Source organism: Magnolia sinica, chromosome 2 (assembly GCF_029962835.1).
Source record: "Magnolia sinica isolate HGM2019 chromosome 2, MsV1, whole genome shotgun sequence".
Classification (NCBI taxonomy): Eukaryota; Viridiplantae; Streptophyta; class Magnoliopsida; order Magnoliales; family Magnoliaceae; genus Magnolia; species Magnolia sinica.
Genome location: NC_080574.1, coordinates 52,834,760 through 52,855,015, shown reverse-complemented (window position 1 = coordinate 52,855,015; position 20,256 = coordinate 52,834,760). Strand labels below are relative to the sequence as shown.

Sequence of the window (20,256 nt, the reverse complement as noted above, 5' to 3'; positions counted from 1 at the left end):
TCATCACTAGGCACATGTGTAAATTTTTATCGCGCGCCACTAGTTTTTGAAATACAACATTAAATTCTAAAGCAGTATCCAACATTTCAAGTTAGATTCCAACGCATGCAAACATCTAACTTAAAACTATTTTTATATTTCAAATCAAAATGTTGGATTATATCATTCCACATACTCAATCTCGATGGTGACCCCTCATATATTTAACAACATCTCGTATGTTGGCGATCGTTGAGTAAATTGCTTTCAGCCCTTCTTATAAAATCAAGTTTAGTACGTGGGCACAACATCTGACTTGGAATATTTCACCCTCAAAGAATACATTTCTGGTTGCCTTGAACTGGTTACGTAAATTTCTGGTTGCCTTGAATTGACTACATAAGAAAGAAACTAAAGTGTCATTGGAAAATGCATTGTTTAAAGTTATTGAAGATATTTTTTGTCGATACCCCACTTAACAAGACAAATATAAATGCAGTCCGAAATTACCACACCAGTATTGAGGAGAAACGTAGCAAAAATTTATAATATTCTTTTGGAGTTTCCAATCTGCATCAACAAAGTGTGTAGTTAATGACATGCATCTCTTTCTTTGATTTGATGTCATCTACATATCTGAAGTCAAACTTATTCTTGATACGGATGCTAAAAGAGCTTTCGAGTTTGCTCTTTCAATTGCATACATATTCATGCAATCTCTTTTTATTGTAAGATGAGATCCTTCTCACATTCGGGATTAAGGAATTTGCAAAATCCCATAAAAACTTTGCTTTCTACCATGCTAAACGGTTTCTCATCAACTATCACCAATCTTGCATACCACTCTTTCAGCTTTTCCTGTCATACTTATAGGTGAAGAGCGTAGCTTGAGAGTCATCCTTTATAGAAGCAATAAATGAAAGCAACTGCTAGACTCCACCAGTCAACGTTCTTGGTCTCTTCGCACATTTATCAAGATACCTCTGATAATTAATAGTAGAAGAACTAAAATGCTTGTTGTAAAGAGTTTTACAATACTTGCATCTAATCTTAACCAAACCATCTGATATCGTGATCTCATCGAATAAATCACACATTGCTGATATTTTATTTTTCCCTTTCATTGAACCTGAAGTCGTTTCAATTTTGTTTTCTGCCACATCTCCCTCCACAATAAGAGGAGATGTGACTGACGCACCGGCACTAGGGGTACTTGGGTTTTTCTCACCAATCATTTATAAATCAAAAGATAAAAAGGGTAAGTTAAGAGCAGGGCTTTTATAAGTTGAAGTGATCAGTCAATCACATTTATGTGTATATAAATATATAGTACAAACAATATCAAGGTCCCTCCATAAACTGTAAGACACAAATGTCTCAAATAGTCCCCTAATAAATAAATCCGTCGGTGTACATACATATACATAACTATAGATTGTCCCTAATTGTTTCAAATTTTATTTACTAATTGTCTCTAAATGTCTCACACATTCCTACTTGTCTCTATCTAAAGGTGCTAATTGTCTTTATCCCATTCAGTAACATACTATGTACTGTCCTCATACAGTTTACATGCGAGATGAAGTTTCGGCAACATCTCCTCATTCTCTAGATATATGTAAAATTCAATATTGATTAGTTGTCAGTTGCCACATGTAATCTATCATAATTTATACATGGATAGAGGCAACCAATCAGCAAAGAACTACATATCCGGAGAAAATATGAGGAGATGCCACTGAAATTCGAACTGCATGTAAATTGGAAACAAGGACAATCTTAGTACATGGTATGTTACCAAACTGTCCAAAATGGGACAATTTAGGAATTCATAAAGAACAAGCATTTCCAGTCGAATGACTGTACTTGTTTAATATGAATTCCTAAACGAGGAGATACATTGCTAAACCACTAGGTACCCTAAATACTAATTAATAACATCAGTTAACACATAATCATAAGCATAAACATTTAACGAACAAATATTGAAATATATAAGAAAAAAATGAAATAATGATTTAAAGGTAAGTGAAGTTAATGTATGTATAGTAGGCGAGTTAAGTTAGTGTATTTAATCCCTACAAGTAAAAAACTTAATACGACTTTCATAATTTTAATATTCTCCTTAATACTCATCTCCCCAATCTAAACCGCGATCGGATCCATCATTTTCGTCGTCCGTGCCTGAGTTGGTGGTATCTTCTCCAAGATGCTCGTTAACCTCCCCTGAATCAAAAGGTGGGGAGACTTTTCCATCATGTTCTTGTATAGATTCAGCTAGCTTTTTCAAACTTTTTTTGTGAGATGATCTATACGAAGTGCCCAAGATTTTGGAGAATGACACGAGTTTGGAGAAAAACTTCAATGGCTTCTTGATTGTCGAGATCGGCCCTGCTCCGACGTCATGTTGTCGAGGAGGACATTGTTGATATTTAGATGCCTCTGCCTCTTCCTTACTTAAGTTCGAGGCAATTTTTAATTGCTCTTCTTACAAAGCTCTCAATCTTAGCTTCATTCTCCTCTTCCTCTTTCCGACCTATTCTCTTCACTCTCTCTATTTCAGATTCTTCATTAATTAAAATAGGCTTGTTATGGTATATCTTGTGGCTAATTGTATTCGATGTAGGGGAGGGGGTGGAAGGTCTCTTGTTGGAGTTTACAAGAGCCTGGAATAAAACTTGTACCTCCTATGATGCTCTAGGACATGGTTTTGTGTTCCCGACCCCCCCCCCCCCCTCCCTTCGGATAAGTGTAGACCAAGCCAATTTGTTTTGTTTATAAATCTAGCCCCACACAAACTGCATTGAATCTTCATTATTTCAGAGTCTAGGGAGTAGAATTAGGAATCGTAATGCCAAATGTTGGTAGATGGATCGTCTGAAGACATTGTTGCACACCCTTTTGTTATAAGAGAAGTATTTTTATAAGACAAACAAATAAAATCATGCAAATCTAATAGAAAATGAAAATCTAGTTCAAAATTCAACTCAACCAACTCGACCCAACTAACCCAACCCAGCCTCAACTCAACTCACCCGACCCAACCCAGCCTTAACTCGAATCACACCCGACCCAACCCGACCCACACCCAACCCTAACTCGATCCACACCCGACCCAACTGACCCAACCCGGCCCCCAAATCAAAGATTCAAAACCTCAAATCTCAAAATTGAGATTTGGGATTTTCCTAATTTCAAACAATTACATAAATAAATAAATAAATAAAAATCAAATATTAAAGGTACGTTGCTGTTGAGAGAGTGAGTGAGTCTGGTGGGTGGGTGTGGGCTGTGCGGCTGAGATGCTAAGTCAGGCAGACGCTGAGTCGAGTGGCCAAGTGGGGAGCAGAAGGAGAGAGAGGAGCTCAGGTGGGGGCGACGGGTTGGGTAAGGAAAGGAAAAGGTAAGGGACGGGTAAGGTAGGTTTTTATATATATATATATATATATATTCGAGCCGAGCTGAGCCGAGTTCGAGTTGAGCCGAGTCAAGTTCAAGTCTGCTTGAACTTGTCACGTTTTCAAAACAAGTTGGGTCATATGAACTTAGCTCGCCTCGAGTCGTCGTTCAAGCCGAGTCAAACTGAGCTAGATCGAGCCAAGTGCAAGCTTTTCGAGCTAAATTGGCTCATGTACAACCCTATTCACACCCACACTTTAAATGCGATTTGCTCTAGCCTATGCACTAGTGATCCCATGAAAAAATTTAGTGTTCTTGTCCCCATCTTTTAACTAAGCCGCTCTAAACCTTTGCTTTCATTTGATCTCATCTTCCTTTAACCGCTTGTTATATTCATACAAGAATGCCTCCCTAGCCACCTTATTATCACTCAACAACTCTCCCCCCTCGATATTGAGCAACTGAATCTCCCACAAAATCACATACGATTCCTCCCTTGTACCCCACACATTTTTTCTCCAATCAATTAGTTTCTTTTTCAACATTCTCATATTTTGAAACGATTCAAAACCGTAAAGCCTTCCACCTTGAATAACTCATTTCGCTCTTTAATGAGAGCCCTAAAATCATCCATCTCCAACGACATCAAGTCAAGCGAAACAGCCACGGCCCCCAATTTTCTTTGTCCGCCTCAAGCATAATCAAGCAAAGATTCGAAATTGGTTTTGAAAAACCACGCGACGAGGCTACCGGCAAGTGCTCAATCCATAATGAAGACACCAGAAATCTGTTAACCTTAGACTTCACGACTCATTATTGGTTGTTTAACCACTTAAACTTAACGTTGCCCATAGGAATATCCACCATTTCATTCCTACTCACCCACCTGGAAAACTCCCTATACTTCTGGTAACTTTCCTACCTCCAGATTTTTAAAATGAGAATCCTACACGTCAAGTGCCCCCACCCTGGTATACTACTGTGAACACCCATGAAAAATCAAAGTCAGCCTCTTTCGCAACACGGACAGGGAAAATTGCCCCCTCCAACTGCCCCAGCTCTTCAACATGTTGTTGTCCTAGATTATCAGAATCCCTCCAGTTGAACTAGCAACTTCAAGGGCAGCCCGTCCCTAGAGAGAGAGAGAGAGAGAGAGAGAGAGAGAGAGAGAGATTACAACAAACTAGTCTACCTTATGTAGTTTCGTCTCTTAAAGAGCCAAGATTTGAGCCTTGAAACACCACCTAATTCTCTTGACCTGAAATCTCTTCCAATTGCCTCCCAAACCGCGGACATTCCAGCTAATAATAATAATCTTCATTGATTAACTAGATTAACCTTTGTTCCCCTCCTCATTCCTTTCGTCCTATTGCCTATTCTAGAGAGTGTTAGTGTAAAGTGTGTGTGTGTGTGTGTGTGTGTGTGTGTGTGGATTAACCTTTGTTCCCCTCCTCATTCCTTTCGTGCTATTGCATGTTCTAGAGAGTGTTTGTGTAAAGTGTGTGTGTGTGTGTGTGTGTTAAGTGGCTCTTTTAATGTAAGTGCATGTGCACGCTTTTTTCTCCTACAGTGTACTATAGTCTATATATTTTATTCTAATAAAACATTGTGTGTTGTGTGAAGGCGTGTTGCAGACACAACATTTTCCCCAAACTCCCTTCTTCTCTCACTCTTCTCCACACCCTAGTCAACAAATCATCTCTTACTTGGTATCAAAGCGTAGATCAAGCCATTCTGTATCATACCAGTTAAGAGGCGACACGTCAGCTTGCTAACGTCAGCGTTGTGTAGACAAATGGACCCCATTTGAGCTGAAGTTTAGGGGTTTGATAGTTCTTGATTTTAAAAGATTTTTCATGATTTTTTGAGAATTTTTTAGACCTTTTCTTATGGTGTTTTGGCCGAAATAGAGAGATTCGAAAAATGAGCCCCCATGAGATTTTCTTCGATTCATCTCAAAATCGGTAAGTTTTTCTCCAGTTGCTTTTCTCAAGATGGACTGAAATCTTCCTCCTAAGCTAATCATGGAGGAGTTTTTAGCTAAGATTGATGTTTGAGTGGGTTTTACCCCCAAACAGACGTGCAGTCATGCCATTTTTGGCTTGTTTAAGTCAAATACGACTGCATTGTGTGTTGTTTTGGAGGATCGTTGTTAGTTTGGGGTTTGTTTCTCATTCCCTTAAAGGATTGAGTGAGAGAGAGTTGGTTGAAGAGATTTTTTTTTTTACTTGGGAGCCCCCCTATGGACGACGAAGGGCCCTCATCTCTTGGCATGGGCTCTCTTGAATCCAACCCCCTACAGATCACCTCCATTAAGTTGAATGGTGACAATTATCTTCAATGGACACAATTTGTAAAGTGTTCTTAGGAGCCCGGGAGAAGCTGTCGTATATTTTGGATGATCCTCCAAGCTCTACAGATGCCACCTACAAGTCTTGGACGAAGGAGAACTATCAAGTTATTACATGGTTGTTGAATAGTATGGATTCTTTAGTTAGTCACTCAGTGATGTTTTGATCCTCAGCTAAAGGCATTTGGGATACACTTCATGATATGTTCTCCAAGTCTCAAAATTTTTAAAGGGTATTCAAGCGTATTCAAGAAATTAGTTAGTTCCAACAAGACTGAAGATCATTAAAGGATTACTATTTAACACTTCGAGGCATGTGGAATGAGCTGGACCTATATCAGCCTCTTCCTTCTAAATGTAAATACGATCATGAACATTTGCGTAGGCAGCAGTATGACACTTGTATCATGCAATTCCTAGTTGGGTTGAACTTCGAGTACCTCAGTGTTCGGAGTTAGGTTGTTGTGAACTATCCTCTTCCCCTGTTGACGACAGTCTATGCCATGTGCCAGCGCGCTACTGTCTCCGGTTTTCCTTCACATTCATTTATGCCACCAGATCGTTCGGCACGCCTTATTAGCAATCAGTCTTCTCTTCTTCTTGGCCTTCGGGTATCATCCTTGAGTTCGGGGCGCACTTCTAGTTATAGTGGTCGTAGTAGAGACCGCGAGGGAGATCGCAGTCGAGACAGCCGTAATCTTCGTGGTCGTGGTGGACGCGGACGAGGACGTGATAATTCCCACATTTGTTCGCATTATGGTGGAACCAATCACAGTATTGATTATTGTTAGCAGCTCCATGGTCATCTAACGTGTGATGTCGCTTCTATTATTGCCACAACTTCTCCTGAGGGACAGCCTTCCACCCTTGCAATTGAGCAACCTTTTTTCAGGGGAGTCTCTTATCATTTCTTGGGCTGCATATGATGCCCTGATACGGCTTCATGTTCGTGATGTTCTTGAGCCTTCTCACACAGTTTCGGCTCAATCAGGTACCACTCTTCTTGTGTCTTCCTCTCCTACCTCCTAGGTTATAGACTCTGGAGCATCCTCCCACATGACCGGTAAGTCACAACTTTTTTCCTTTGATTCTCCTTCTCACCACTCTCAGTATGTCACTGTCGCAGATGGAACCCAAAGTCCCATTTTTTAGATTGGTTCCATTTCTCTTTCTCCTTTCTTACCATTGTCCTCAGTCTTGCATGTGCCTCATTTTCCATTAAACTTATTGTCTGTTAGCTCTCTTACTAAATCATTGAATTATTCCATTACCTTCTTCCCTTCTCATTGTCTTTTTCAGGACCTACAGACGAAGAGAGTAATTGGTGTGGGGCATGAGTGAGGAGGCATTTATCTTCTCAATGATACACTTATTGCCGCTTCTAGTACCGTTTTTCTAGATCGAAAGTCCATGACACGGTGGCATTGCCACTTAGGCCATCTTATCATTAGCTAAATTGAGACTTTTGTTTCCCTCCTTATCTATCACTAAACCTTTATGCTATGATATTTATGAATTGTCTAAACATCATCACACTATGTTTTCTCCTAGCTCTTCTGGGAGGAAACCTCACCCTTTTGAACTGGTTCACTTGGATGTCTGGGGACCAACCCCGGTTACCTCCACTTTTGGATTTAAATATTTTGTCACCCTTATTGATGATTATTCCCGCATGACTTGGATTTATCCTTTGAAATCTAAGAGTGACGTGTTTGATGTGTTTAAAGTGTTTTATCATGAAGTGTGCACTCAATTTCAATGCGCAATCAAAACCCTTCACTCTGATAATGGGGGAGAATACATCTCCATTGCTTTTGTGTCCTTCTTGCAAAAGCATGATATTTTGTCTCGGACATCGTGTGTTCACACACCTCAATAAAATGGTATCCCATGACAAAAGAACCGTCATCTTTTTGAAGTTGCCCATACCCTTCTCTTTGATATACACCTACCTAAACATTTTTGGGGTGATGCTCTTCTAATTGCCACTTTCCTTATTAATTGTATATCCTCACGTATCTTGTCTTACAAATCTTTATTTACTATGTTGTATTCTCATGACAATCTCTTTCCTCTACCTCCTAAACTTTTTTGTTGCAACTTGCACATGCTTCATTCAAATTTTGGATGTTAGTAATGATAAACATAGCTCTAAGACAATTAAATGTGTCTTTTTAGGGTACACTCGGAGTCAGAAAGGGTACAAGTGTTATTACCACTCAACTCGCAAGAAATATGTCTCTGCCAATGTAACCTTCTTTGAAGATATTCCATTTTTCTCAATTCAAGGTCGATCCATCTGTGATCCTCTTGCGAGTCAAGGAGGGCATAACACTTATCCTCTTCCTTTTACCACTAGTAATCATAGGGAGACTCCACTCCCTTCCGTTCCACATCCTTGGTGATTTTGGTGACCCTAAGCCTCTGTAAGTGTATCATCGTCGAAATAAATCTTCACACGCTTGGCCGTACACCCTTCCACTCGCTTTGGATGTGGGCTCAAGTGATTCTCCTACTTCGAGTCTGAATCTCCACATTGCCTTATGCAAAGGGTTACAATCTTGTACTCAGCATCCCATTAGCAATTTTGTTTCATATGTTCATCTTCCATCGTCCTTTCAGTCATTTGCAGCTTCCATTTCGTCACAGACTATTCATCAGTCTCTCTCACATGCTCTTCACAGTTCCGACTAGATGAAGACAATGATGGAAGAAATGTTTGCTCTAAAGAAGAATCATACTTGGGAGCTAATTCCTCTTCCTCCAGGGCAAAAACCTGTTGGATGTCGATGGGTTTACATGATCAAGTTCCTTCTAGATGGCTCCATTGATCGTTATAAAGCCCGGGTTATCGCTAGGGGCTACACGCAGACTCATGGCATGGGTTACTTCGAGACATTCTCTCAAGTGGCTAAGTTTAATTCTATTCGCGTGGTGATCTCCTTGGCTGTCAATTAATTTTGACCCTTGTTTCAACGTGATGTTAATAATGCATTTCTTCATAGGGATCTTGTAGAGGAAGTCTACATGCATTAACCTCCTAGCTTTGTGCTCCCCACAATCCTACGCTTGTATGTCGGTTGAAGAAGGCTCTTTATGGACTCAAACAGTCCCTATGTGCGTGGTTCGAAAAATTTAGTCAAGCTCTCATGGAATTTGGCTTTGTTTGTAGTCATGCCGACCATTTCCTCTTTATATGTCAATCGATGGGCATCATGGCTCTCATTATGTATGTGGATGATATTGTACTATCCGACGGTGATTCAATTTGAATGGGAGATGTCAAAGAATTTCTAAAGACCAAGTTTGAGATCAAGGATCTTGGTCCTCTTCGCTACTTCCTAGGAATTGAGGTTGGTCACTCCACATCCGGGGTGGTCATGTCACAACGAAAATATGCTCTTGATCTTTTCATGGAGAGTGGCATGTTAGGATGCAAACAGTAGAAATGTAATAGGGAAGAAATCTAGAGAAGAAATGAGAGAGGAAGAAACGGTTGTGTTGTTTTTGGTCTAAAGACCAACACAAACACCTATATATATATATATATATATATATATATATATATATATGACTTGAAGGGAAAAGTTACAGTACTCTGCTGGGTATATAATAAACATACACATACATATACATATACTTCCACACTCCTCAAGCTGAAGCGTGTATATTGATCATGCTCAGCTTGAAATACATATAAAGTAATTACTAATAATGAGCATGGAACATTGCTCCCCCTCAAATACAACATGGCAAGATATAGACTTAAGGTTGAACTTCCTTCATCCTTAGAATCTTCTCTTCAAGTACACGACCATAAGAAAACTCAACAACAATCGAGCCGATAACATTCTCTCACAAATATGTGTGCGCATCACGTGCAACACTGGAGAGAACAAACACAAGATGAGGGTGTATCACATGCAACTACACTCAAAACAAACAACAGGGTGGAGGGACACACCATAATCAAGCAAAGAAAGGAAGAGATGATGAACTGTGAAGGGAAGAGCCATCATTTGTAAACAGCCCCCATGCAAAGTTGGGTGAAGCAATTCATCGAACACCTTGTGTGCGCCGAATCTTCTAAGCACCGTGATGAGAGTATAAACATTACAATCACCACCCACATGATTTTACAAGTCATTGCAACCCCACAACATCAGATCATGAAGAAGAACGAAGAATCAAGCAACAAAACTCACAAAATAAGAGACTACGGCACCCATCTCTCATAAAGGGCGTCGTAGTACCCACAAACCTTGACGAAACTTTATGAATCTTTTTCCTGGTGATTGCTCTTGATCAATCGCACATACCCCTTGCAGAAGAACTGCTCAAAAACTCTTCAAAAAAACACTACAGCGGAAGGAAAGAAATTTGGACTTTCCTATTTTTTCTTCATTTCTTGCAGAAACACCACAAAAACCACTCAAAGCTATGTAGAAAATTCTTCATTATTCTTCTAAAATCCATATCTAACAGATCCCAAACTTCTATTTCAAAAAGACTTCATGGTCGTACACTACTGACGTCATCCGTGCATACGGACAACAGCAGCGGTGGGCCCCACTACTGCAGGTTGCAGTCAGGGTCCCAAATCGGACATTCTAATACCAATTAGATATTTAATAGGGAAAGAAATCTAGAGAAGAAATGAGAGAGAAAGAAACGGTTGTGTTGTGTTTGGTTTAAAGACCAACACAAATACATACACACACACACACACACACACACACACACACACACACACATATGTAGGGAAAAGTTATAGTACTTCGCTGGGTATACAATAAACATACACACATATACATATACTTCCACAAACTTGCTACCATCCCCATGGATACCTTGCGGAAACTTCAGCCAGATGATGGTACTCTTCTTTCTAATCCTGGGATGTATCGACGCCTTGTAAAGCTCATTTAATTGATTATTACTTGCCCAGATCTCTCCTTTGCGATGGCCGTTGTTAGTCAATTCATGCAAGCTCCCCATTCTTCACATCTCACGGCGATTTACCGCATACTACGGTATCTTAAATCAGCCCTTGGCCTTGGCCCCCACTTTCAGTCTCATGGTTATCTTCATTTTTCTAGCTATTCAGATGCCAATTGTGTAGGTAGTATCTATGATCACCACTCTATGTCCAGCTTTTGCACCTTCCATATGGCAATCTTGTCATATGGAAGAGCAAGAAGCAACCGGTTGTTGCTCGGTCCTCAGCTGAAGCAGAATATCGTGCGATGGTTCATAGGACATGTGAGCTCATGTGGCTTCGTACCTTTCTTGAAGAACTTGGCTATTCTCCTTCGGCCCCTATTCCTCTTTATTGCGACAAACAAGCGGCCATACATATTGCCCGTAACCCTGTTTTCCATGAGCACACCCAAGCATATTGAGGTTGATTGTCTCTTTATTCAAGAGAAAGTTGCATCTGAAGAAATCATCACCCCTTTTGTTCAATCCGAGGATCAGCTTGCTGATATTCTTACAAAGTCTTTAAGTCAAGATGCTCATCATCGTGTTCATGACAAGTTGGGCATGATCAACATCTATGCTCCAACTTGAGGGGGAATCTAGAGAGTGTTAGTATAGTGTGTGTGTGTGTGTGTGTGTGTGTGTGTGTAAAGTGTGTATGAAGTGGTTCTTTTAATAAAGTGCATGTGCACACTGTCTTCTTCTCCTACAATGTATTATATGTTTTATTCTAATAAAACATTGTGTGTGAGGGCATGTTGCACACAACATTTTCCCCAAACTCCCTTCTTCTCTCTTATTCTCTCTCACTCTTCTCCACACCCTAGTCATCAAATCATCTCCTACTCCTGTACCCTAAGCTGACGAAGCCCCTAGACTAACCAATTCTCTACTTCACTTAGGAGTCTTAGAGAATTAGAGGTCTTACCTAGCTGAAGCAATCTAGCCTTAATCATGCCTCTCTCTTCAACATAATGGAGAAAGACAACGTGGTCTTTATTACACGTCGATGGTAACCCCAACAAGCCTACCCACTTGCCTAAGGTCTTCCTTGATCCAATGCATCTTGTAGGCCATGGAGACATGACTATTAGGGCTTTCCACAATTGCTTTCATTGTCGAGACCTCCCTGCAAATCGATCTTCCCCTACACTCTTCAACCGAGATAACAGATAGAGATGGCATCACTTCATTAACCTTTGAAGTGCTTTCTAAGCTTGCTTGACTTGCATCTAGGGAGGGGACCTCGCATCTACACACTGTTAGAGGTTCAATTTCCATCAGAATTGGCACCATCGCAACCACCTCCAAAGGATCTTCAAAAGACGAATGTCTTCCTACCTCATCAGCCCTTCCCAAATATGTGTGGAACAACACCCAATGATCCTCGAGACCTCCTTCTAGCGATCGAAGCCGAAAGGAAAAACCGGCCCCATCCCTCAAAGATCCACCAGACAAGCTTCCTCGAGGCAACGGGGAGAAAAGCTCTTTAACCGCAGTAATAAAAGGATTAGGACCACAAGTGGGGGGAGAAAAGTTGCCCGTGTCGCATCTAGAATCGGGCTGAAAAGGGACGTGTGGCACACTTCCCACATGCCTCACCCAAGAAGCATGCCATGCCACGTGTAACCTTCCAATGGGGTGCTTATTTCCTCAACATTAGCTACAATAAATAGGGAGCATGTGTCATCAACCCCCTCTTCCCTGTCATCTGCTCCGACATAGGCTTTAATGCCTCCCGACGGTGCAACGGAGATGCCACCACCCTCTACCTTGCCCCCCATTAATGCATAGAAACAGGTGTCACCCGCCTCGAGCTCCTCGCTGACACAAGACCCCCCCTCGACCCTCCCTAGTTTGACACATGTCTATCTCTGGTATTGACCAGCAATTAATGCCGCTGCCCTTATCTCCATGTGTTAACTCCTCGGCTCTGCCAAAGACGCTACCACATGTCGCACGTGCTTCGTCGCTCTCCACACCACCTAAGCACGTGCCAGCACCTCGAGAACCATGCACAAACCCGCCTCCACCCAACTCTTCTCCTCCAAACATGTGTCCCTTCTATCTTTTGAAATTATGCTAAGGCACTGAAACGATGTTGCTTCAATGGCTTCCAATCTCCAACTTCGCTTTCACCGACCTACTACCTCAACACCATTGATGTCGCCCCCAGAACCTCTTCCTTTAAACACCCCAACCCCTTCTCAAACCACCTGCAACTCTAGCCTTACGTCTCTTACAGCCACAGAGATCGAAATAAAGCCAATGTCTGCCTTCTTCTTCCTCACCAACTACCTAGCTGAGCTTAGATCCTCCCAAGAAGTCATCACAACATCGATGAGAAGAACTTTTCCCAAGCAAGTTCCCAGCTCCAACAAGACCCTCATACTCCAGAGCTTCAATGGCAGCCCTTTAAGCCCAAACCAAACCTCCTCCGTGCCAAAGACCGACCAAGCATCCCACCTCTCCAGCGCCAACACCGAGTGACTTTTTCCCTCCACCACTTCCTTCACCAGCACTTTTCCCCTCCTTCAATGAAACCCCCTATAGAACATCTCTAAATGGCACCCCACTCACCCTAGTCTTCCTCCCTATGGGTGCCTCTACCTTGGTTTTTTAAACCCTAGCGCTAACTTACCCCCTTTGTTCTTACTTGCCTCCCTATTAGTGACCTATGGACTGAACTTGGCCTCTGCACAAAGAATCTCAGCAAAACCCCTTCTCTCAGATGAGCCGTTGAAAGATGAGATCACGACCTCCTTTACCATCCTGAAGCATCCAAACACCCTCGAAATGTGGTGTTTAGACCACCCCTCTAGGAACCCCTTCACGAAAATGGTCAGGTATTCCTGAAGAGCAACGTTGTTGCCACCCGAGATCCGAAACCCTTTTCCTCTTTGACACCTCAGTCCAACCCCTCTTCCCCCAAGATTTCCTTCCCATTCCTCAAAACATTTCCGATTGAGCCCCTTTATAGTCCATCGTCCCTAATCGGCACGATGAAAATCTTCTCTCGGACCTAAATGTTTCTACAAGCATGCTGGTTTTGGAGCCTCGATCTTCCCCTTTAGTGGTTCTGACTCCTCGAGCAACACCTTTCCCTCAAGCTTCCAAAGCGAGGAGCTTCCATGAAATCTCATGTTTGTGGGCATAGGAATACAAGTTGTTGTCCCACAACCTGCTTCCTTTTACAGAATTTGCATTTGGAACAAGGACTTAGTAAAGAGTGTTGACCAAGAAGTTTCCAAAAATGACCACTTTTGATAACTTGGGTTGATATTTCATGAGTGGAGAGATTGAGTAGGATGTTGCCCATAGAATTCAAGCAGAGTGGAAGAAATGGAGATGTGCCTCTGGAGTTTCATGTGATTGATGTGTACCGCTCAAACTAAAAGGGAAATGTTATAAAGTGGCTATAAGACCAGCCATGCTTTATGGGAGAAAGAATTTTGGGAAGTTAAGGAACAACATGTTCATAGGTGACTGTAGCTAAAATGAGCATGTTGAGATGGATGAGTGGCTAGACAATAATAGAATTAGAAATGAATGCATTCACGAGAATTTAGGAGTAGCACCAATAGGTAATAAGATGAAGGAAAGTAGAGTTAGATGGTTTGGTCATGTGCAACAAAGACCAAGAATTGTGCTAGTTAGGAGGAGTTGGTACAAGTTGAAGGCTCTAAAAGGGAAGGAGAAGGCCCAAAAGGACGTGAGTGGAGGTAGCAAGCAAAGACTTGAAGACCTATGATCTGACTGAAGTTATGGCCCTTGATAGAGTGGAATGGTGTAAAAGGATCCATAAAGCCAAACCCAATTAGTTGGGGTAAGGCTTAAATGATGATAAATATATAGCAAGACCAGATTTCATAAGATGATATAGATTAAAAAAAAAAAAAAAAAAACCAAACAAACAAACACGAAGAAATACAAACTCGATCTACTGATGAGCTTGTTGCAAACTGAAGTCAGGTTTTAGTCGAAAAAAGGTTGGCAAAATATAATAGAAAACAGTGCTCAAGTTATGAGGCCATAAAGGGGCTAACATGTGGGGCCACAATTTCACCAGACTACCTGTGGGGCACCCCAGTCTAAATGGATCACATTCCTAGAACAGCCCACAGCCCCTAGAAAACCCCATTCTTTCCCTCGCCATTTTTCAATCGATATAAGTCCACCTGTTGTGAACAATCTACATTATTTCACTTGTGTTCCTAACTCGCATCCCATCATCCCCAGCATATTAACACCAGTTCCCATTGTTTTTATCATTCACATCAGCACTCTTGCTTAACCCCATCACTACTGCCACCATCAATGCCTCAACCCATACTCTTATAGCCATCAGCCCTTTTAATACATCATCCCATTCCCCGTATATCTATCTTAACCTACTGCATTCCTTCCAAATACTGTGGAATCAGGTGATCTTTTAGAATTAGATGGTACATGCAAAGATCACTAGATCACTAAGATGGCATTCGATGGAGCTAGCTGCAAAAAAAAAAAAATCATCCACAAGAAGGCGATAATGAAATTCTCAAATTTGGGACATCTCCAAAGTGTGAAGAACACCAAACTGATGTCACCTTTCATCATATTCCTTTGGAGGATATCATTTGAAAGATGTGAGGTGCATGATCCTTCCTCTGATGCAATGAAGAATACTTGTTCATTCCTGAAGGTTAGGAACAGACTCAAAATGAAGCCTATGCATAAGGAGATCACAAATTTCATGAAGCATCGTAAAGAAGAAATACGAGTGAAATAAATGGACAAAGTGATGCAAGTATCAACAAAGAATTGACAGATGGACTATTTCCTTGCTAGAGAAGTATATACTCCAAAGCTGCTGAATCCTGTAACAAGCATTTCTCTATTGTAATTCGTGACAGATGAATACTCCATCTTCACTGCTCTATTGTCTTCTAACTTCTATTTATTTTATTTTGTTCCTCTGCTATTCATTCATTATTTGGTTCAGTAGTTCCTTGTTGGCAATAGAAGACTTGCAGGGTGTATACGCATCAACTTGCATAAATCATCCTGATGCAACCACCGTGAGGTGCACAATTGATCTGATGGCCCCACTATGGATGAGGGATAACCCATAAATCTTCCAGTTTTTGAGATCCTACCTATTGAACCTTTGGTCTTTTCTTTCAGGACCAATGCTGTATTTAAAACCAGATCATTGACTGTTGTATGATTCTGTTCAAGCAGCTGGTTCAACTACTTGTGACATAATTGACACTGCTACACGTATTTAAACTAAATCAAGATCTGCTTGATTACCATCCCTGGTATTTTTGAGAAATGTTATTCTAAAACAAAAACAAAAACAAAAGTGAGCAAATTTCAGATAGGGAAAAAGATGTTGAAATACAATCCATGTTTCAAGGCGATATGCACATCTGTTGATTGATTTGTAAAGATTTCTCAAAAGAATTGAAAGGAAAAAAGAACATGAGTGCATATTCAATCAGAAAGAAAGCAACTATCATGAGTCCAGATTCAAGTGATTGCTAAAAGGAACATCATGTAACTAGCATCCAATTCATAGGGATCATTTGCATGCTAGTAACACAAATGGATCTCCATCATTGAATAGAGAGGACACTTGCTTCTCTTTTGGCTCTGAATGGAAAGAAAACAAATCATCATTTATGAGCTCTCTTCACGCAAAATGATACACTAAGGCTGTATAGTAACTACTATCAAAGATTCTGTAGTAGGAATCCACTTGAGTTGCATTGTGCAACACAGGTCCTCAGAGAATAGAAAGGGGGAAAAAAAAAACTTACAGTGCCACTGGAAGGACAAGGCTTGTAGATCTCTATGTATTGTTGGCCATGCAGCAAGAGACGAGGATCAAATCTGGTAAGATATGCAATAAATACTTGTAACTTCAAGTCATATCAGTTGAGGTTTGCTAATCCCCAGCACGTGTAGAAGTTGGCCAATCTACACGCCTTCGCATGTGCCGAATCTGATGTCAGCAATGGAGGCCCTAATGGCCACTGCCATTACCATTTGATACGGGCCGTAATGGCTGTTATGGCCTTTTTTGTTGCAAAATTCTGTTTTGGGAGTCGTTACAGGGACATTGTTACAGGACTGTTAAGAGTCACTCTCCCGTATGGGGGATCTCTGTGTTCTTGAAAGTTGAAAACAACTGTCCCTCCTTTGTTCTCCCTCCTTCCCTCTCTCCGTTTTTCTGTTGAAATTCTGTCTCTATTTTGCATGATTTCTAATGGTTTTTCCTTTTTCTTTTTGGTTTACCAACTTTTTCTTTTTGGTTTACCAAGGTAGGAGTTGGGAGAGAATGGGAGATGGGTACACATGGCATGATTAGGGGGTGATTAGGAATGCACATTTGGATGCACTTTTGCAAACCCCCCTCCAGTCCCACTCATCAAAATAAGTGTTGAAAAAACCATTCGTCAAAAACCACTTGGAATGGTTTTTGACAAATTGACAAAAATGTAGACCAAGTAAAAGGATTTGCAGAAAACCCTTTTCAAAGATGTCCAAATGGGCCCTAAAAGGTTAAAGAGGTCCAATTGTGGGAAAAGTATAAAAAACAGTGTATTGCGTCGCAGCCATGGAAATTTGATTTCCATGCGTCCGAAACCCAAAAAAGGAAAACACAGGCAGAAGTCCAATTTCCACATCACAAACTTGGGGAAAAAATGGACTGCGGAAATCCATGTCGTACAGAGGATAAAAAATAAAAAGGGGTAGGCCCCAAGTGGCCAGGCTTTGGTGAAGCTGGGTCCCGCACCCCTCATCATTCCTAAGGTAGTCTTTGAAGATTTTAAATGGGATTTCGTGGACAGAAAAGGATCAGGGTGAGTGCTTTCCTCGATCAAGAGCAGGATCCTCTTTGCTTAGGCGACCTGGTCAAATGATCTGAACAACCTGGATTGGATAGGTGTGTTAACTGGATTGGATAGGTGTGTTAACAGACGGTGTGTATATTGGCTCCCTTACACACATACATGGGAGTAGCAAACTGACGAAAGGATATGCAATATCAACAAGGAGCTTGCTAGTTTCTATCTAGCAAAGTCTTGCAGATTCAATATGCTGAAATGAAAGATGAGAAAATATCAATTTAAATAAACCATACTTACTGAAGTCCTGGCAGCTCTTGAAATTTTTCCAGTGTTTGAAAACCAAATACAACAGAAAAAGTGGGCAAAACCTGGAAAGTAAGAATTTAAATGACAAAATGATAAGATAAACAAGAAGAACAGTCCAACACAAGCAGTTCGATGAACTGTTCATGATGCAAAATAAATAAGGGATACATCACATAGGCAAAGAGATGCTGTAATATGGTTTCAATGATTACTGAAAAAGATATCAAATTACTCAAAATAGAAGGTATTAAGATATTTCTTAATTATTAGAGCAAGAATTTCAAGAAGAGAACGGATCACCCACAAGCATGGTAACACTTCTTGTGTAGGACATCAGTACAATGAAAACAGTAGGCCCCATCTTGAAGATAACGTGGCAAAAAAAATCGAGCCAGTTCACTTATGTCAGGGGACCACACTGTTGGAATCGATAGACAACTGAAGATCAGACTCAATATACAGGTTCCGCACACCTAGTGAGTTGATCAATCTGATTATTTAGAAGGACGATCTTCATGGTGGGGCCTATGTTTTCATGGCACTGCTGTCCTGCATATGTGGCAAGTTTGCAGGGAAAATGGTAAGGCATCAGTTGTGGTACTGTTGCCTGCAGGTGATCAGTTCTCTTTCAAGAATACATTCATCTGAATATATATATATATATATATATATATATAATAGGTGCCACACTTGTGCATTTATGGTGACATCCATAATTGGTTATGGAAGATACTACCGATAGACAATATAGGAAGATTAAATTGGTTCATAATGTCCGTATGAATGACCAAGTGAAAGAAAGATTCGCCAGTGTACGTAATCAGTTCGATTCTTTGAATTTCAATGTACAAAGCTGACAAGCATTGAACTCTAATGTACAAACAAGAATACAGATAAAAGAACTTATCTTGTCCAATAAATTAGCAGCATCAACACAAGAACCTTCTAAAACAGAGTGTGTGGAATGTAATTTTACTAACAATATGAGTGGAGACGAGAGATTAGTTAACTTTTTTTGTCGGGGTGAGCTAAACCCATGCGGTAGTGCAATGCATGGGCGGCTTGCAATGGTCCCAACAGCAAGCTTGATGTGGCGAACCATCCCCCCACCAAGAAATCAATTTAATATCGTTTGACCTGATGGGCCACATGAGAACAGATACTACACTTGATCTTAGCCAAAAGGCCTCAATAGAATAAGCAAGGAGTGCATTTGAGGGAACTTAGGAGTGGCGCCAATAGGTAATAAGACGAGGGAAAGTAGACTTAGATGGTTTGGCCATCTGCAACAGAGACCAAGATCTGCACTAGTTATGAGTGAGTTGGTTCAAGGTGAAGACTCACTCGTAACTGTGGGCCAACTGTGGTTAGGGGTAGTAAGAAAAGATTTGATGACATATGGTCCAACTGTGGATATGGTCAAATATAGAGTGGAATGGTAGAACATGATTCATCATTCATGAAACTGAAACCAATCAGTTGGGATAAGGTTTAGAAGATGATGATGAAGATCATGATGGTGGTGGTGGTGGTGAACACAGAATCTTCAATCATGAAATACGTTACCTAGATACTTGGATATGCTTAGTGAACCAGTTTTGTGTCATCTCAATGCTGATTCAAGATGTTGCACGGTTACTTGTTACATAGAATTACCATTGCCATTCAAAAAAAAAAAAAAAAAAACAATGACCTGGTACATAGAGTTTAAACAGTTCTATGTTCCTTTACTCTTAGGGCCTGTTTGTTTTTCAAAGAAATGGAAAATACCCGGGAAATAGTAATTATTAAAATTTCACTGCGTTTGAAAATTCATGGGAATTTCTGCGCGTAAAATTGGTTCAAAAGATGTGATTTTAATTTTTGAACTGCAAGGTAATGCAAATGATATATCCATTCCGTCAGTCTGTTTTATTACAATATTTTGGAGCATGAGATAAAAAATGAAGCGGATCCAACACTCAGGTGGCCCACGCCAAAAGAAACAGTGGCCCTACAAAGTTTTTAACGATAAATATTCGATTCCCTTTTTTGTATGACGTGATCCAATTGAGTACTGGATATGCCTCAATTTTTTACTCATGCTATAAATTCAACTGGAATAATGGATGAACGGTGTAGATAAGCGAAATGCATCACAGTGGGACCCACAGATATTTTGTAATATTCTTGATTTTCGTGTCAAAAAGTAAGTAATCAAATCAGGTAAGTTGTAAATGCAGGGGAAGTAATTATTAATTTTTTACACTGGATTTACCATTTCACCGGAAAATCAAACACGCCCTTAGAAATTCTGTTACTGGACTAATATATCAATGGAATACTTATCTCCATATGTGTGCATGATTTTCAGATTTGAACACACATCCAGGTCTGTATCCTTATCCGTATCCGGGAACCATA

The 20,256-nt window shown here is 40.6% G+C and overlaps 1 protein-coding gene and 1 pseudogene across 1 annotated transcript in view; both read right to left on the bottom strand.

Moving 5' to 3' along the window:
• Positions 1–20,256, bottom strand: part of LOC131237103 (enoyl-CoA hydratase 2, peroxisomal) — a 79,529-nt gene that overhangs the window by 49,606 nt on the left and 9,667 nt on the right. The window contains exons 4-5 of the mRNA XM_058234757.1: positions 17,845–17,915; positions 16,513–16,585 (exon numbers count right to left, since the gene is read on the bottom strand). Of these exons, the coding sequence (XP_058090740.1) occupies positions 16,513–16,585; positions 17,845–17,915 (144 nt within the window). The remainder of the gene's footprint in view (positions 1–16,512; positions 16,586–17,844; positions 17,916–20,256) is intronic.
• Positions 18,872–19,051, bottom strand: LOC131238068 (U2 spliceosomal RNA; annotated as a pseudogene).